This window comes from Xenopus tropicalis, chromosome 5, assembly GCF_000004195.4.
Source record: "Xenopus tropicalis strain Nigerian chromosome 5, UCB_Xtro_10.0, whole genome shotgun sequence".
Classification (NCBI taxonomy): Eukaryota; Metazoa; Chordata; class Amphibia; order Anura; family Pipidae; genus Xenopus; species Xenopus tropicalis.
In genome coordinates, this window is record NC_030681.2 from 44,946,027 (window position 1) to 44,966,833 (window position 20,807).

Consider the following 20,807-nt stretch of genomic DNA (forward strand, 5'->3'; position numbering starts at 1 on the left):
AGGTTTCAGCATATCAGAAGCTAATAGCACATTTGTAATATGGAGAGACCAACGAATGACTAAAGCTCTGCCTCCTTAGGGGCAGATTTATCAAAATGTGAGTTTAGAGTTTAATACATAAAAACTCCCCCACCTTCTATTCATTGCTATGGGATTTTTAGAAGCGTATTTATCAGTGGGTGAAAGTTAGAGTTCTACTCCCCATAGCAATGAATAGAAGGTGGGGGAGTTTTTATGTATTAAAGGGATTCTGTCATGATTTTTTATGGTGTACTTTTTATTTCTAAATTACACTGTTTAAATACCATTTAAAATATTATTCTTGAACCAACAAATATATTTTTTTAGTTGTAATATTGGTGTGTAGGCAGCCATATCGGTGCATTGAGTGTGAGCTTTCAGAAGGAGCCAGTGCTACACATTAGAACTGCTTTCAGGTAACCTATTGTTTCTCCTACTCCCATGTAACTGGAGGAGTCATGATCCAGACTTGGCTTTTTTACTACTGAGTGCTATACTAATATCTACTGGGAGCTGCTATCTTGCTGCCTTCCCATTGTTCTGCTGATTGGCTGCTGGGAAGGGATTGATATCACTCAACGTGCAGCTCAGCAGTAAAGTGTGACTGAAGTTTATCAGTGGGCTAGCCCCGTGTGAAATTTTAAAATTAAATATAAAAAAATTAACAGATTTCAATGCATTTTCAATACATGTTTTCCCATGACAGTATTCTTTTAACTTCTAAACTCACATTCTGATAAATCTGCCCCTTTGTGTACAAAACAGCAGTAATTCTGGGAAAAATGTTTTGTTTTTTTTAAATTTATTATAAGATAATACTTACCAAATGTGTTTTAAAGCAGATCCAGGATAGATATTAAGCAGTTCCCAGGGACAGGTATGGTTTTCTTTGTTTGGGGGGTCATCATGTTGGTGCAGACTTTCTCATCTGCATATGTTAAGGCATTTCATTTATAATGAGGCGAAGAGAAACACTGATCATTCCTATATGCAGAGCAGCAGGGTTTTGGGAAAAGATTTCATGTTCAGCTTTAAACATCCAACAAGAGCAAAGCCAGTCTGTGGCTGGGATCTGATCCTGCTTTTGCAACCCATAAAGATATAAGACTTTAAAGCAAAATGTGACTTCTTTCTCAGAATTCCTCGTTTACATTATCTAAATGTCTTCTCAGAATTCTTGGTGTTTGGGTCATTGTGCTTGCCTAATTATAAATGCTCTGCTCTGCAAAATCACTCAGTCAGTTTCCCATATGCTTACTAAAGATCATATATAACCCACACCTTGTGTCTCAACACTTTCTCCTTGTAGATTGTAAGCTCTTTTGGGCAGGGCCCTCTTCACCTCTTGTATCGGTTATTGATTGCTTTATATGTTACTCTGTATGTCCAATGTATGAAACCCACTTATTGTACAGCGCTGCGGAATATGTTGGCGCTTTATAAATAAATGTTAATAATAATAATAATAATAATATAACCAAAAGAGTAAAACCAGTCTGTAGCTGTGATGCTGATGCCAACCTACCCTAGCTAATAATGGTGGACAGACTGTTTTTTAGTGTTCACAGCAGCTCCCCAAGACAAAAACACAAAACAGAAATTCAGCTCTTAAATTAAAAAATGTGATCCTTGGTATTGCATGTAAATTCCATTTAAGGACTTACCCATGAATACATTCAACAACCAGATATTGGTAATTAAAGTGTGGATAGCGGTCAAAAAGTCACAAATATTAAAGATAAATAACAAACATATCATACGGTTGACACCCAAGTTTCACTAATAAGGAGAATCATCAGGCTGGACTAATTTTTGTGATCAGTCTGTTACATGGGGCAGCTACGATTTAATAGCAAACTTGTTACTGGGTGAAACTCTACATTTAGGGGCTGATATATTAGCTAAATGAATCAGCCCCTTAGCATATATTTGTCCATTAAAGGATTTTGCAGTTCACCTAATACTGGACGCACCTTTTTTTTCTTCATCTATTTGGGTGGTGATTTGTTGTCATCAGAATCTGCCACCTGGGGCAGTGTTTCATCTCACTTTGCAGCACATGCATGTATATATAACTTTATTTATAAAGTGCTACATAAATACACAGTGCTGTGCAATTTTGCAGAGAGGAAATGTACACCCAGGGAGCTTAATAATAAATAGTATATAAGTAACTAGCTTAGTAATAAAGAAGTATAAACATACAGAGGTTAAGTGCCATGTGCTAAAAGACACAGTAGGAATGATGTCCCTGTCCCATAGAGCTTACAATCTAAGCAGGTGGATTGGACAAGCCTGCCTTTAGCATATGTATTAAGAGTGCCATGTGTCACTTTGTATTCAATATACTTTATATAGCACTGAGATGCAATAACATTAAGAAACAGTAAACTAAGCTTCTAATAATGGCAGAAAACTTTACAAAAATTCCTTTCTGTGCCACAGCTAATCATTATAAGGTTAATGCAGAGCACTTTTTTTTCCCACTGTTTCTTTTTACTATAAATTTTGACTCAAAGTTCAGTTGGACTAAGCCATGTTTAGATTTCTGTGTTGAATGATTGTTTGTGTTTTGTTTGTGTGACCTACTCCTCCTACACTTGATCCTTCTGCTGTCTGATGGACTCATTCATTGCTAAATACCAACATGACATTGCAGACAAGGCAGACATGACAAAAAGTTTGCCCATTTTGTATTGGAAGCTTTAGCTATCTTCTTATTATCACATGTTTTGTTTTTTTTAAATTGTAATTTTTATTGTGGTTTACAGCATAACAGTCCACGACAGCACACTTGTATTACATTCTTATTTAACAATGCAGGTAAGTAAAAGAGTGCACAATCTTTGCTAATTTCAATCCTAATAATAAAATAACAGTGCATAGTAATCGTAACCAGTATTTCGGAGTAGGGGTTTCCCGTCTTTGAGGGGTGATTTAGTTCCCCTCGCTAGATTGAGGTTTTTGGGAACCACTTTGCCGGGTAGTTTGCTGATGAATAGTGGTAGTGTGCTGTCTGGATTAACCAAGTTAAACAAAGATAGTGGTGTATATACTCAATGGAAAAGGGTGAGAGAGGGGAAAACAGTAAAGTATATATATTAAAACCATAACTAAGGAAAGAAAGGATAGAGAGAATAAGAAAGATTATAGAAACATTCTGCCTTATTATCATATATTTATAAAATTATGATATATTAGGCTACTGCCCCACGGAGAGATTAGTTGCTGCAATTTTTAAAAAGCTAGTTCCAGCAAAAAGTTGCTCGTCTTTTCCTTAGGGCAATGACACACGGGGAGATTAGTCGCCAGTGACAAATCTTCATTAACGCACGCGCCTAATCTCCTAGCAATGCCATCACAATACAAAATACCAATTAAAATGTGATGTATAACTGGTTCTAAACAATTTATGGGTCATGAAGCAGAGTTTTCAAACTAAATTTGGATCCCCTGCAAAAAAAATATTAAGAAACACTGATATACTGATATGTATATACACGATGACTATGTTTTTCCAGATTTTAAAATTTTTGTTTTTTTCCATTCCCCCTACAAATTCTCTGGTAAGCGTGTTTTCTCTACATTAGTGCAGAGTTAAAATAGATCTGTGCCACCAAAGATCCAAGATTACATTTTACACACTGCTCCGCTGTCACTGCCTCTTACAGCGTAGATTTAAAGTGATACTGACACTAAAAAACTACTCTTCACGATATTAATGTACGGAAAAAGTTACCTATAGTTGATGTTTCTCATTTTTCCCTGATAGGGCTGCTTTTGTAAATAATTGTTACTTGCAGTTCCTAAACCTGACAGTTTTGCCAGCCTGACTGCCCCCCCTCAACCTGCCAGTTATAGCTTCTAAGGCTAATGCCAGACGAGGCGTAGGGTGGATATTTTTGGCAAGCGGAAAAGCGCTTGCTAAAAATTCCACCCTACGCCTCCTACATGTGCCTGCACCCGAATGAATGAGATACTCTCGGGTGCAGGCACATGTAGCCGATATACGCATGAAAACGCAAGACTTTGCATTATCTCACATTTTCATGCGTATCTCGGCTACATGTGCCTGCGCCCGGGCGTATTCTATTCATTCGGGTGCAGGCACATGTAGGAGGCGTAGGGCAGAATTTTCAGCAAGCGCTTTTCCGCTTGCCAAAAATATCCGCCCTACACCTCGTCTGGCATTAGCCTAATGCTAATGGCCTACTGCTGCACAAGCCTGACTGTCCCTCCTCAACCTGCCAGTTATAGCTTCTAATGCTAACGGAATACTGCTGCACCCCTAGGCCAATCACAACCCCCCACTCGTACCTCCCCGCTACCGCCACTGCAGTTTTACCAATTGTTGCCCAATTCAGATGCAGCCAGCAGATGGCATGCTGCCCCCCAGATCTTTGCTACCCTGGGCCTTTATGGCCTGCCCTCAAATTTGAGCCTGTCACTGCAGTTCCTTGCCCTTCGGATGCGGGTTATGCAGGCAAAGGAGCCCTACACTAACCATTTGCACTATTGTAGCCAGAAATGACAGTGCTACCTTGCGAAATTCACAGCTGCAGTCTTTGGCCAGATATGAGGTGCAAAGTGCAGCACACATCAGTTAATCTTCAGTTCTGACCTGTCCCACTTACTTAAAAAATCAACTAAAAGCATCACATAGAGAATCCATCCACCGAACCTCATTTCCAACAGTTGCTTTACATGCCAGTAAAATGAATGAAGTCAGGCCAGATTGCTTTATCAAATCTTTCCAGCAGTTTAAATTATCATTTATAATGATATTTGCTCCATAGATACAAAAGAAATATTTGTACTATGGATCATATTTATCACTTGGAATAAACAGAGATGAAAGGACTATAAAATTTCATAAAACCTGAAAGGGTATGTTTATTGTATTGAAATACAGAGAACCCAATGCAACGTTCTGCAGAGTCTGATCTATTGAAAGCAGCTGTTAGGCATGTTAAGTAAACAGTGGTAGCAGCAGAGGTAGAGTGCCCCACTAATCTACTGGGAGGTGTGGGGGCGTTCTGCTAGGATAGATCCTCTTGAGAACAGACTTCCTGGACCAGATGAGAGTTCAGTGAGTGGTGGGCCTCAGTAGGGACTGGCACTTTGCAAGCTTGCTACATTCCTCTGAAATATGTTATTGTCACACAGGAATAATAACTGCTCAGCTTGCCAAAATTCTGTTACATGCTATATTTACTTCTGAATAGGAGATTTTTACATATATTAAGCGGCTTTTTCTATGCAAATAATTACAAGACTGGTCATGTACAGATATACAGTATATATTCCTATGTTACAAGAAGGTCTGTAGCAGCAAATGTACTATTTACACTTGGTCTGATTTTATGTGACTGAAAAACAGATTGAACCAATTTGCAACATGTACTGTTAAAGGGGTAGTTCACCTTGAATTTAATATTAGTATGTTACAGAATGTCCCAGGGGCTGGCCAGACACCCTAGGCAACCTGGCTGGCCACCTGCCCCCCCACGTGTGCATACACGAACGAGTATATACGATGACATTGCAGGGGGGAGCGTGCAGTAAGAAGCGCTGATGTGGCTTAGAAAGTGCAGACTAGGGGGCACATTTTCTTATTCACGAACGCTCCGAGCGTTCGTTCGATTAGTCCAATCGTATTTTCCGCGACTTTTTCTACGCTTGCACAACTTTTTCGTATTTTTAGCACGAAAAAATCGGTTTTGCCGCTGTTTACAATCGTTTGGTACGAAAAATTTTGACTTTCGGATTGCCAATACGATAGTATCGTGACTAATACGATTTTTTCGTAAGCATTTTCGTGATATTTGCGATCTTCAGAAATTTTTTGTTTCCAATCCGAATTTTTCCCATTCGGTATTCAAACTCGTATTTTGATAAATCTGCCCCTAGGTGTAGGCAGAAGAGCTAGAGTCTGAGCCTAGCCCCCCCCACCAGTGCTGTACCTTATGGAGGTGCCTCTTCTGCCTACCCCTATGCCTTGGAACTTTGCACTTGGTCTTCGCTATTTATTTTTTCTAGTTTTTTTTAATTATTTGCCTTCCATTTCTGGCTTCTTCCAGCTTATAGCCTCTCTGAGGCTACAATGTTATTGTTAATTTTTAAAAACATATATTTCTATTCAGTCCTTCAACTATTTAGATTCCAGTTTCTCATTAAAATCACTGCCTAGTTGCTAGGGTAAATAAGACCATAGCAAGTAGAGAGCAGCTGAAATACCAAACTGGAAAGCTGCCAACCAAAAAGCTAAATAACTGAAAAGCCACAAAAATTAAAAAACGGAGACCAATTGCAACTTGTCTCAAAATATCACTGTCTATATCATACTAAAAGTTAATTTAAAGGTGAACCACCCCTTTAGGGCCTAATGTACACACACTCCATTATTCTGAAACATATTAAATACTCACTTTTGAGATATAATAAAGGTAAAAGTATAAGGTCATTTAGGGATGTGCAACAGCGAAAATTTTAGAAATATTTCTGTGGTAGAGTGATTCATGTAGAATTAATTTTATTTGCACATCCAGCACTATGCCAGCTCCATGTTTGCAAGTTATGACTCTTCTAAAGGTCCCCATACACAGGCCAATTCTAGCTGCCAATATTAATCCCTTAGACCGATTCAGCAGCTTATCGGCCCGTGTATGGGCACTAACAACGGGCCTGCCCGGCTGATATCTGGCCTGAAATCGTGCAGATCTCGATCAGGCAGGTTTGATCACAGATCGGGGACCACATTGGCTCGTTGATGCATATCCTGATATCACCCACCCATAGGCATACCTCCCAACATTTGAAACGTAGAAAGAGGGACAAAAATTTTTTTAGGCCATGCCCACTTTGTGGCCACACCCCCAACAGGCCCATTTTACAAAACCACACATGAAAAGTATAAAATACACAAAAGTGCACCAGAAGACAGACACAGTAGCCCCAATCATTTTATGACATATTGTGGACCTAAGGATTTCATTATGCACTGTGGCACCTGTATATCATGACTCATGACAGACATAGCTAGCCAGGGCACCCTAAAACATTGGTCGTTAGGGCCCCCCTAAAACATTGGTAGCCAGGTGTTATGTTTTGCATCGGTGCCAGAGCAGGGACCCCCTAAAACATTGCTAGCCAGCCCCAGTATCCCCATACTATGGGCCGCTCCCCACTGCAGCATCCTCTCCAACATCCTCCAGCTCCCCCCAGCATCCTCCCAACATCCTCCAGCTCCCCCCAGCATCCTCCCAACATCCTCTAGACCCCTCAGCATCCACCCAACATCCTCCAGCTCCCCACAGCATCCACCCAACATCCTCCAGCTCCCCCGAAACGTCCTCCGGCTGCCCCTTACCTTCCTCCAGCTGCCTCCCAGCGTCCTCCAGCTGCCCCTTACCTTCCTCCAGTGTCCTCCACCGCGTCCCCCTGCATTCTGCGGCTCCCCCTGCTCGTACTACCGCCCGCCTGCTTCCTCCGGCTGCGCCCCCGGCTCTTCTTCTCCTCCCCGTGACATCACACGTGTCTTTCGTTAGCACCGCAGCTTCTGCACAGTGAATCCATAAAATGTTAGAACTGAACTGAGCGGCGCAGAAGCTGCAGTGCTAACGAAAGACGCGTGTGACATCACGGGAGCAGAGAATTTTAAAAGCGGGACAAATCGGGGGCTATCTGGGACTGCGGGACAGAGAGACAAAATTGGGACTGTCCTGCGTAAATCGGGACAATTGGGAGGTATGCATAGGTGGGGATATCAGGACAAGATCCGCTCACTTGGTGATCTCTCTGAACTAAGATTGGCCCTTCAAGGGTGGCCCTGGCCTTGGATTGGACCTTCTGAAAAAGTTTGACAACCACTGCTCTAATTGATCTAGAGATCTAGAAGCTGTCACTCCCCCTGATTTTGGCGGCTCTCCCCTGGTCTCCTGTCCCCCAGCAGCATTGTCCTGAGTTTTACGAATTCTCCCAAAGTCCCTTGGGGAATTCAGGGTGCACACGCGCAGTAAGCATTTGGTGACGTCATAGAATTTTCCGGCTTCAGTAGTGATTCTGTGCATGCACGTGACATCACTTCCAGAAGCATGTGTGATGTACCAATCCCATCTAGGTTTACAGCTCTGCAGCTATCCCTAGTGGACATTTGGCAGGTTATGTCCCAATGATTTTTTAGCTGTCTTATTGCAATTGGTTACCTTGCTATCAACTCAGGATGTGCAGTTTTTGGTGCCACACAATAGTCTCTCAGGAAACATTGATATGGATGATTATTTTTACTGGAAGTTTAAACAGCATCTATGTTTATAAAACATCTATTGTAAAAGGGCTTGCTGTTAAAGATGAATTGGCCAGGGGTGGAACCTGAGCTGGGCGGGGAGTGGGAGTGTTGTATTCCTGTAAAACAAAAAAAAAAATTGGCAGGTTCAGCTAGTACTTTATTATTGTGCAACCCTTAATAACTCACTGCCTAGCCAGTTATCTCCTATTGGTGGATTTACCATAATATTTAGAGAAAGTCGATGTTGCACTATTTCTCTCTTCATTTGATATTCAGAGACTGTTCCATTTTAGGAGCACTGTCCCTTGTGATTTGCTGTCTGTTAGTTCAGCTGCATATCCATTGCCAGGGCAGATGGTGCACAAAACAATACACACACTTTGTGCATGCATACCTTGCTTAGGGGAAGATTTATCAAAATGAGAGTTTAAAGCGTAATACATAAAAACTCATTCTATTCATTCCTATGGGATTTTTAAAAGTGTATTTATCAAATGGTGAACTCTAACTTTCTCCCACTGATAAATATGCTTCTTAAAATCCCATAAGAATGAACAGAATGTGTGAATTTTTATGTATTAAGCTCTAAACTTTTTGATAAATCTGCCCCACAGGAGCATGTGGGAAAAGTTGCAAAAATTCCACATTTTTCGACTTGACATGAAAACGGTGACATTTTTACGAATTGTTGCACAAAAATACAGCGTCAAAAATCAGAAACCTCTAAGGTTTTGAAGCAAAAGAAGGATCCACCAGGGAAGGGACATCTGCCATTGACTTCTACATGATCTCAGCATGTTTAAGCTGGCGAATTGTTGGATTTGGATACATAGTAAATCTGTGAAAAGTCACTGCTTTTTTGCACTAATCCAAATTGGAAAAAAAAGTGATGGTTGGTAAATGGCCCCCGTAGTGTATACACCAAAGGATGTCTCCAGGGTCATAGTAAAACCCCCTGAAGATATCTTTGTTTAATTGTATGTATCATGTTTTCTACTTTCCCTATTTCAAAGCATACTAGCCCATCTTTTTGCTGTGTGGATAAAGCCACTGTATATTTAGCTAGCTGCGCTTGGCAGAGATACTGGAAATAGCTGTGCTTTACAAGTGGTTATTTGTTTTTCAGATGAATAGTAAAACATGCGGTTTTGTAGCATAAATATAACTAACCCGGAGCTTTCTGACCCCAGAGAATGTTTACTCATCTTTCTTTACATTCTTCTCTGATGCCTTTTTGACTTGTACCAAACCCAACATAGTGATCTCAGCAACATCCAACTAAAGCAAGTCGAGACTAGGTGAAGGCGATCATCATCAGATAAAGCAAAATAATAGCATATCCATGTAGCTACTTGGAATGAAACGTGTTGATGTTAATTACAGAAAAAGTGCATGTAGTAAGGAGAGTGCAAAGTAGTATATACACTGGATCTGGATTATAGATAGAAGCACATCCCTGAAGCCCTTTAAACAGCTACAGAAAGCACCATTGTTTAATACAATACTAAAATAACACATGGGAAGGGAAAGGAGCCAACACAAAATATGAGAATATTTATATATCTATAGCAAGGAATCCACGACTGGAGAGAAAAAACAGCACTGACAAGCACTGTTCTCCATAGTTTATGTTTGCTCAGAAGTGAGTCTGTCAGCAACCCAGCATAGATTGGATACCAATGGCACCGGCACCTCCTGCTTGTGGTGCAGATTTTTTAATGTTATAACCTTTATTAAGAATTTTAGCGGGGAATAATTGCCTTCGGAGTACAGTTACAGCTGCAAATACAGTAATAGGGGAGCAGGGGTCAATGCTGCCCACCCATGTCCCACCCTGCTGAATTTTTTGTGTGTCAGAGTGGCTCTCTGCACTAAATGATTCAAAATTCTGGCTTTAAAATCAGAATTTTGGCTCTTTATGTTACCTGGGGCGGCTTTTTCTCAACCTGCCTTATGGCAGCCGCGCCCCTCTAGGGGAGATTTATTCAAGTTTTAATTGGAATTCCGGGTATTCTCCTGGCAGTTTGAACGTTAATACATTTACTAACCTTTTCCTGCTGTTCTGAGATTTTCGTTATGATTTTGCTCATTTATCAAAACATTTTCCCCATTTGCTCAGTTGAATTTTATTCTCTCCTATGGCAGAAATCTTCCAAGCATGTGCAAAATGTTATCATGGTATAGATTTAGCGAAAAAACAACAAGCATCGTGTTGATGTTACCATCTATGGGATGATATACTAATTATTATTATTTTTATTTTACAACATTTTTGAAAAGATTTGTAAGTATATATAAGATTTTTTTCAGTGGCATCCATGGTTACTCAAAATAAAAGGAATGTAATTAATTGTAAAATACATGTTAGGAAAGCAAGGAGAGGACGGACCTGCTAATAAAGCTGTGTATTTTTCAGTTGTATATCTATGCAGTGGTGTAAGTTGGTGGAGCTAAAATGACCCTTTAAGTGGGCATACACAGGCTGATGAGAACTGCTGATGCAGTCCATACAGAATGAGTTGAGAATTGGGCAGATATCATTAGCAAGTTTGAAAATCTAGTTGGACAAGGAGTTCATTGGCACATTGGGTCCTCATCCAACAGGTCTCCATGTATGGCCCTGGGGCCATGGACTGGATTCACCTGGTTTGGCCCTGAGCGTGAATGGTCAAATCAAGCCATGATTGACTTGTCTGTCCCTTTGAGTTTAGCACCACAATTGGCACATCAAGGCACAAAGTGCATGTTTATTATTTAATTAGCACCAGCATAATATTTCCTTCCATTTTCAGTACTGTCAGTATGGCCAGTACACCAGCTGCTGAGAACAACTAAGCTTGCAGGCCAGCAGCAGCCACACTTCAGAACCTATATGAAGCAAAGCACTTGAATGGTATCAAGTCTCTTTGACAAAAAGGTACAGCATTTTTAACAAAAATAAAAGCTAATTTGGTTTTTAAGTGGTAAGTTTTTTACATTTTGTCAAAAACATGCTTGTGGAAAATGCTTGCTTTTATTTTAAAATCCCATTTTTCAACAAACCAGAGCAATCATAGTGTTTTTCAGCAATTGTTTGCCTAAACATGGATGCTAAAGATTTGCTAATTCTGCTCCCAACCTAGTGAGGTTTGAACCTCACCCCTTTAAAAGGGTCCCCCGCATGATACATGATTAAATAAAATATAATTTTAAGCAACTTTACACTGAAATTAAGGAGCCCCTCGGATGAGTATTGAATGGTTTTCCATATCCATCTGTTGCTTTAGACTTACTAGATACTGTATAGATACACCATCATAGACATAAGTAATTTTAATAATATACATTAATCTAACATGTAAGTCGCCGGCGGGATGGCAGGGGGAAGGCAACTCGGGGAGATTAGTCGCCCGCGAGCAGGGAGTTTTGCCGCGGGCGACTAATCTCCCCGTGTACCAGAGCCCTTATAGTTATTTGTAAGTGTAATTGCTATTAAAACAGTATTGGTACGATGTAAGAAACATTGTCACTACAGAGTTTTGTTCTTGTTTCATTTCATTATTCTGTGTTTTACTTTGTACAACTATAGTTGTGACTTTACGCACATTATTACAAACAATGTATGATGTAATCCTTGGAAAGTTGAATAAAGTTAAAAAACAAACAGTATTTGTTTATACTAATATTACCCGCACCCCTGTGGATCGAATCACTATGTTTTGCCCCCAGGGTTTGTGCTCTTTCTAGAAAAAAAAACACTGGGCCAGGTGTATACAGAAAACCAGTGCAGTCAGCAGTATGTATCTAAATTAACTAAATAGGGCATGAAGGACATGGATTGAATATGTGTTTCTCTTTTTATAGACTGGCACTGTAAACTAATGCTTCATAAGTTTTTGTTGTACAATGTGTTTGGAAACAGAAACCGCACTCCATTTAATAATTTCATGTTTTTAATTTAAAAGCATTGTAGTGAAGCTGAAAGCCTTTCATTTTTTTTTAGATATTACATAACTAGTGGAGGTCTGCAAACGATGTGCATAGAGATATCGCTGTTCCATCCAGTTACAAAAGCTGCTATATTATTAGTTGCTTATAGCAAATAGTAAGGGCTGGCAAATTATTGCTAAAGAAACATTTATTTAGTGTGTTCAGATTATCAGATCACATATCCTTCCTGGTAGTTTTTGTCCTGTAGTATGAACCATAGATTTGCCCATCATTCTAGCAAGGACACATAGTGCATTCCCTTCCATGTACAAATCACCATCAGGTGCTATGTGGTCTGTAAATATTTGAGGTATAAGGCCTACGATTAGTGTATCTCTTGCAGTAAGTGTTCAGCAAATAACAGCTGTGACTGACATCTGCTGTTTAAACAACTGGACACATCCGACATAGGATATTCCCTTGAAATGAAGGCAAGCCTCAGATTCACTAACTAGATCACACCTTGCACTGCTCAGAAGCACACAGACACATGCTTAACAGTCTGGAAATGTTAAAATATAAAGGAAAAACATTATCATGACGATCCCATAATACTTTATAAAAATCTGTAACCTTACTGCTTAGCGGTCTAAAGGTTTTATCCCCAACCCTCATACTCACAGTTAGGGCTGACAATATAAAATATTATAAATGTAGATCTCATTTAGCTGTAATATTGGTGTGTAGGCAGCCATAGCAGATCATTGTGCCTGATCCTGAGCTTTCAGAAGGAGCCAGTGCTACACATTAGAACTGCTTTCAGATAACCTACTGTTTCTCCTACTCAATGTAACTGCGGGGATCATGGCTGGACTCAGGTGTTTTACTATTGAGTGCTATAATTATAACTACAACTAGATGGGGTGTGGGAGCATTTTAGTGATGCAAGTGCCAGGGAGCTGCTATCTTTGTTACCTTCTCATTGTTCTGCTAATCGGCTGCTGGGGGGAAGGGAGGGGGTGATGTCACTCCAACTTGCAGCGCAACAGTGTGACTGAAGTTTATCAGAACACAAGTTACATGGCTGGGGCACTTGGGAAAGAAAGAAGATGGCTAGCCTTATGGCAAATTTAAAATTAACTGTAAATATTTGCTCCTTTGAAAAACGGGATTTTGTAGAATTGTGTCAGCATCTACAGAACACAAGTTGGATGTAGTTGCTCATCATCGGCTCATTGCGATTATACCTTTTGCAAACTTTGCATTTTTTTATTGCATAACCATCTTATACTGAACCAGTGAGGTTGAAAGAAAAATTGAGTATAGGTACTGTAAGGACATCAGAAATGTTGAGTAAGGATAGTGACTCTATAAATTCTGCATAGCTAATAAAACATATTTACCCCTCCATGATTTATTTAAAAGAGTTGTGGATTAAAACCAAGGATCATAAATACAGTGACAGGCAATGTATATTCTACATTTCTGTGATATGTGAAAGAATATGGGAGTTGTGCACTGCTATGTAAGGGGTTAATCCACAACTCTTCTAAATAAATCATGGAGCAGGGGTAAATATGTTTTATTAGCTATGCAGAATTTATAGAGACATTATCATTACTCAACTCTTCTGATGTTTTTACAGTACCTGTTCTCAGTTTTTCTTTCAGCCTTACCTTGGTTTGTGGAATGAATGATAGGGCTTGAGGGGTAATAGTGTGTGAGTTCTGGACTCAGAACAAACATACAAGCAATCTCCCAAAATAAGAAAGTATAATTTTACTAAACATTAGGGTGTGGTTTCATTATTTATATTAAATTTAATCAGAATGATTGAGATAATAAATAAACACAACTAATAGCATTTTCAGCATTTGGTATATATATGATAAATATGTAAGCATATGAAAATCTCTGCACACTTAGCTATATGTCTAAATCTGCTGTTGCTGTTAATCAGATTGCTCTTTACTTAATGCCTCTGTTTGTTATGGGTAAATGATATATGAGTGAAGGCGCTGAGCAGAGAGGGAGAAGAATTATGACTATGTTAAGCTTCACTGCAGTTGTGTCTCTGACCAGGAATGAATGGAATGACACTGGGGAAGATAAAAACAGTTCTTTGAATGATAGCATCAGAAGAATGGGATTCTTTGAGGACAAAATACCCACAGTTGTATGAAGCTCACTTCATCATCTGCAGTACTGGTAGATGCCTTCCTGGCTTATTAAATAGGATCCTCTGTGTGGGATATCATGCACAGACATTTTTTCCCTCCAGCTCCTTTCAGCAGGTCAGTGGAATGCTGGAAATATAGTCATGATGTACTAGGATGGCTGTGATGCCAGTGGCAAGGCAATCATACTTTAAGGCTGGAATTTGTAGGCCAACAGGTGATATAGCGTGTGATGCAGGGGACAGCACTGAAATTGCTTCTGTCTTTAAAATGAAAAAAAGTTACTGCACAATAACATAATCCGCAAGATGTTCTTAGCAGTTATGTGATCTGATGTTACCAAGAGACTTAGAAGTGGAAAGGAAAGCAGAGACAAAAAGGCATTTATGTCATTGTTCTTTTTTTGTGTACTTGTTGGAGATAACTTTGGGTGACCAGATCACTTGAACATTCAGGGACATGTCTAGAAAATCCAGCCAGCAGGGCTGAGCTGATTGCAGTTTAATTTAAATGCATACAGTGTTGCCCTGCAAGGGTCAATTTGATTTTGATTTTGTTTTATTATATTATGTAAACAATCTTATTTCTGTATTGTAATCCCAGAGCTTTTGTATTATGGTTCATGTATTTGATTGATTGTTAAGCCAGTCTTATTTGATCTGCCCATTTTGGTTTGTTTTGACACTTGGCATTCAATAACCCACAGGCATATAGTATTATTGTTAGAAAGTGGCCTCTGCAACTCATTTAAGGTTTGCTTTTACAGGTCTATCCACAATGTCCTATTGACATAGAAATAATAGATTGCACTATATTATCAGGAATTTTATTGTTTCATAGCCTATTACCCACAATTATCAGTCAGAGATACTAAAGGGGCAGATTTACAAAAATCTGTTCTTTTTGTTTTTGTAAACTCGCATAAACTCTTGAGAGTATTTTTAATTAAAAAAATTTGACCAATGATGTATTTATTAATAGTCACAATAATTTGTAAGTTGATCATATGAAAGTTATGAATTTTGTTTTATTTTTATCCGAAATGTTTGGGAAAAGTTTTCTCGAAAAACAAGAGAATTTTGGTGAAAGTTTTATGGAATCTTTGAGAATATATTATCATTTCTGTTTTACACACTTTCAAGGGGAAGTTAATCATATCATTGTTTTCTATTTCACACAGATTTAAGTGCAACTTAAACACATTATTGTTTTACAAGAATGAGTGCCAATGCTCATAAAATGGCAGCTGGAGCACTTCCTGTTTGGGCAAAATAAAGAGGATTCATAGAAATGAATGGCCGTTTAAATTTCACAGTATTTTTGAGAAATGGCAATATATTCTAGAAAATTTCGCATTTACCAAAGTTCTCAAATTTTTCTAAAGTTTTGTGACAAAAGAAGCATCTTCAAGAAAAGAGAAGGGACATCTGCCATTGACTTCTACATGAACTCCGCAAGTTTAACCTGGCGAATTGTCGGATTCGGATTTTTAGCCGTTCATACACAAAATAGTAAATCTCAAAATGGTTGCAGCATTTTTTCCCTGCAAGTCGAGAAAAAAAAATTGACAGTTAGTAAATGGGCCCCTAAGTCGTGAGCAAAATTCAACTGGAGTGCGATCACCATGTTTTTTTCCCACAAGACACTGATTTTCTCCAGTATTTGGTGTTATTATGGATGCAAACAGGCAATTCTGTTGACACAATTCTGCTGTGCCTACTGCAATCCACCATAATGGACACAACTATGTGTATGCTTCTTTGCAAATCAAAATTTGCACCAAATATTTTGAAGTCTGTCTGGCATCATTTCCAGTGTTTGGTGCACAAGTGACATATGCACCCTATTCTTTTTCCACAAGTGCACTGTGCCTATTGGCACAGCCAATGGTGCTTCCGCCTGGTCTGGAGGTGGTGGTAGCTCCAGGGTTCCCTTGCAATAATTGGCACAGCAGCACCTGATTTAGAACAGAAGGCATGAAGGATTGTGCGACGCTGAGCGCAAATATATAGGAAAGTGCTAAGAGTGCATTTTGGCGCAAGCACCTGTAATGAAGTGGTTTTACATGCAACTCACTGCAGGGAAATGCACAAGCAGCCACTGTGCTTGCAACCTACAATGTAGCATTGATCATAATGCCCCAAGTGCCACATACTGCTCTGATTCTGAATTTGAATCTGGGATACTTTGCTCAAGTTGCACTGTAATCTACTTGAACAAGTGACTATAATCCCTAGGTGTTCCACCATGATTAGCTTCCTTGGGTGTTTTGAGTCTCCCACCTTAAAGCCTTATTTTAATGTTCTAGGGGAAAACATTCTCTTAAAAAAATCATCGACCGGTTCTCATAGGAAAGATTAAGAGACTCAGTTGGAAAAACCTTTGCCTTAATATCAATAACTGAGCAAAATAATAATGGGCTTTTACAATGTTAAAATAAAGAAAGAATCAAAGTATGGAACACAGGACTATATAAAATAGGATATAAAATAGGCCAATGTTCAGGTTCAGCAGATCTATTCAGTCGTTACTTAACACTAGCAAGATATGGATATAATGCCAGAAAACATATCACGATTTCTATTAAAAAAAATTGCCCTTTCCGAGAAGAGTTTCATTATGCCCCAAAGCTCTCTATACTTATTAAGTCTTTTATTTTGTTGCCTTTGTCACTCACAGCAATAGAAAGGAGGCCGTTGGTTTCAGTTAGAATGATTCACATAGAGATCACATTACTGCTTGTATAGCTAACAGTGCACAGATGTGTATTGCAGGTGGAAAGAGCAATTTGAGCCTAATGTCTCCTATTCAGCTTTTAATGAGCCCTTTCACCTTATGTGTTTGGATAAGGAATGTCACCTGGGCACATCTGATTAAATTATTGTCATATCTGATCGAATTATCGACACATCTTCAGTGCAGATCTAGGGAAAATATGTGACCTCAACTTAGAAAAGCTGGATTTTGTACATTTGGGTTACATAGGGTTACATGGGTACAGTCATTTTTTTTACAAAATTATTTGACTAAAGGATACTGTCAACAGAAAAGGGCACTTTTTATTATAAAACAATATTGTTTTACAAAATATGTAAAGAACTAACCGAAAATGCTCTATCCTAAAAGTTCAGATTTTTCTGCTGTCACTGTGTGTGCAGAAACTCTTAAGTGTACTGGGCATGTTGAAATAAGACACATGGTAATGTAAAGTTTGATTATTGAATGGCTGTAAATTACCTATAGAGAATTAAAGCAAACATAATGGTGTTGGGTCAGTACTACATTCAGCAATATTTTTAAAGCCTGTTGCACTTTATGGCAAGCCCTCGGCAGTGTTGTTCATAATACAGATGCAATATTCTATATCACACATTATCTACCTGCAAGCAATCAACAGAAATCTTTTGTGCTTCCAGCTTCTTCATAAGAATGGTCAGATTGCCATCATCAATGGCACTACGGAAGGAGGAGGAGAAGAAGAAGAGATAGTAGCTGGGATACTGGCTGAGAATATAAATGGCATTATTGAAGAAAATGGTGTTCAAAATGGTAAGCATGAATTTGCAAAAAACTTCAGAACATTTCTGTGTGCCCGTATTTCTGTTTTTTTCCAGGTTTAGTAGGGATATCCGCTGCATGCTTTGCCTGCTCTACTGCCTTAAGATTACAGCTCACTGGGGTTGTAGCAGTGGCATAACTTTAGTGGTAGTGGCATAACTTTGGAGGAAGCAGACCCTGCGGTCATGGGGAGGCCGGATGTGGGGTCGGCTTCCTCTATAGTTTCTAGTAACCCCCCTCCCTAGCTGCTCTCTTACCTACCTTGACGTGAGTGGCAAGTGGGTAGGCGGGTGGAGGGCAAGGTAGGGGCTGCTGTGCATGGCACGCTGTTGTTATGCCACTGGGTTTAATTTCCTCTGATGACAAACTTGATAAAGGGCTGGAGTGAAGCCCGAAACGTTGCCTTTGGCACTTAAGTAAAGATTCACATTTTTCAAAACAACCGGAGTGCTGCTGTTTTCTTCATTTTTGAATTTATCTGCCCGGGCAGTGGGTACAGCGTGCACCTGGGGCTGCAAGAAGCTATTTTCACTGTGTAAGCACATGTTAACTGAAACTTTGACATCAAAAGCCTTGCCTGCTGATGGCTTTAATATCTGGGCCTCACCCAATACAAGAATCACTGCCAACATGAGGGTTACATATATCTGTAAATAGTACTGCATTAATGTTGTATCTACTTTTAGGTTTCTTTCAGAGAAAAACATGAGTGAGGAATACACTACATTTTGTAGAGCCTAAGGGCAGTGTTATATACAGTATACATGCTGATAGTCTGATCCTGTGGTATTGCGTACACAAGTAGTAGAAAAGCACTGGCACTCAGAGCTACAAGCAGGGCAAGCCCTTAAAAATCTTTATTGTGGAGGCACCTTTTCAATTTTTGAGAGCTAGGGTATGTGAGAAAGGTCTCTAGTTTGCCCATTGCATACACAAGACAGGGTGGATGGGAGCTGATTTACCCCAGTGGAGAAAACACTGTGAATGACACTGCCCTAAAGCACACAGTTATGGTGGCCACACGTGGTCGCACGAAAGATTGTACAACTCGCCACTAACCGTTCAGGGCTGAAACGGCAGATAAGGAGATAGATAGGATAGATAGGATTTCTACCTCCTTCTGCCTATTCAGCCCCGAAGACAGATTTTGCTCAGACGCCTTCTATGGCGCGTGATCAAAATCTTTAAACCGGCCCGATCGGCAAGTCGACCGATATCAGTACCCTCCTGCGATATCGGTCGACTCAAAAAAAACGAGGTTTCGTACATAGTTACATAGTTACATAGGGTTGAAAAAAGACCATTGTCCATCAAGTTCAACCCATCCGAGTAAACCCAGCACACAACCCACACCTACCAATCTATACACTCGCATACATAAACTATATATATACAACCAGTAATACTAACTAACGTACGACATTATCGATGCGTGTATGGCCAGCTTTACTCTTCAAGCATCAATGCTACTATACTGTAGTTCCCATCCTCTCTTGTTTATTTGCTCAGTGCCTATTTAGTAAACCACTTTGGCACACATTTTACTGATTGAGCAAAAAGGTTGATGCAAAATTGATGGGTGTCAGTCCTGTTACTGTGACTAATTGTTCCACCAATTGTCAGGTGAATTAACTCTGAAAACACTGCTAAGACTTTGTTCTGGGCACAATTATGTTGTCACTCAGCCTTGTGAACCCAATAAATGTCATTGTGGGGATGGAAAGGCTTTAAGGCTGGTTAATAAATGAGTGTTTTTGTCTCCCCTGCAAGCCCCCTGCTGAGTTTTGTAGAACTATGCGTGGTAAATTTTGTCACTATACAGCAGTCAATTATTCTATGATGATTAAATATTTCTAGGTTACAAACCACCATCATGCTCATAAAGAGAGTAAAAGGGCCAGAAAGGAAAGTTGACACAAAGTTGATCATTGACTTGTTACCTGCAGATATTTCAGCTAAATCTGGGGGAACCAGTGTCGGACACCAGAAAACCTTAGCCCATAGGCCCACTTTCCAAACTAATTTTCCTCCTTTCCTCACCCAACCTCTTTATTCTCCTAATCTCTTTTATTTACATGCTAGCATCTATTCTTCCATCTATTTCTCCTCTTTGTTCTCATTCAGAAATAGGGAATGACCATGAAACAGGCTAAATGGTCAAGAGCAGGAGGGCCCACTGACATCTGGGCCCACCGGGAGTTTTCCTTGTACCCTGGTGGGAACACATATTCTTTACATTTTCATCTCACTCAAACAAGAGATTATTAGTTTGAGACATTAAAGGCTTTTATCATTTCCAGCAGCTGGCCAGTTCCAACATGTAAGTTACATAAAGCAATGGCATAGGCCCAGACTGGCAATCTGTGAATTCTGGCAAATGCCAGAGGGGCTGCTGTAAGATGCCACAGACAGTCACTTTTTAGTGGGCTGGTGGGGGCCGTTTGGGCCTCTGTGTAATTGAAATGTTGGGGTCTATTTTGAAACCCCGCCCGGGCCTGCAACTGGCCTATGGGTACTTCTAGCAGCTGTCAGAACTACAGTGTGGGTTAGACTGAGGGCTGTTCCTATGTTTGAGATCTGAGGAATCCTTTCAGAAGGTACCTCTGCTAAAATAGTTGTCTAGCTCCTTACGTTTGTACTTTGGAATTGCACTTCTCCCTTAGTTCCAGCCTTGCTTGTATTACATACTGATTTGTGTAGATCAGTCACATTTAGAACACTAAGGGGCATATTTATTATGCTGTGTAAAATGAATTTCGACAAAATAAAAAACGGCGCAAAAAGTTGTGTAAAATAAACAGAGAAGATCACCGTCTGAACGTCAGATTTTAGGCCGTTATTTCACGTAAGTTCCA

The 20,807-nt window shown here is 39.7% G+C and overlaps 1 protein-coding gene across 1 annotated transcript in view; it reads left to right on the forward strand.

Annotated features, from left to right (window-relative positions):
* Positions 1-20,807, forward strand: part of akap12 (A-kinase anchoring protein 12) — a 62,095-nt gene that overhangs the window by 19,457 nt on the left and 21,831 nt on the right. Inside the window, exon 2 of the mRNA XM_002934453.4 lies at positions 17,811-17,943. Within this exon, the coding sequence (XP_002934499.1) occupies positions 17,811-17,943 (133 nt within the window). The remainder of the gene's footprint in view (positions 1-17,810; positions 17,944-20,807) is intronic.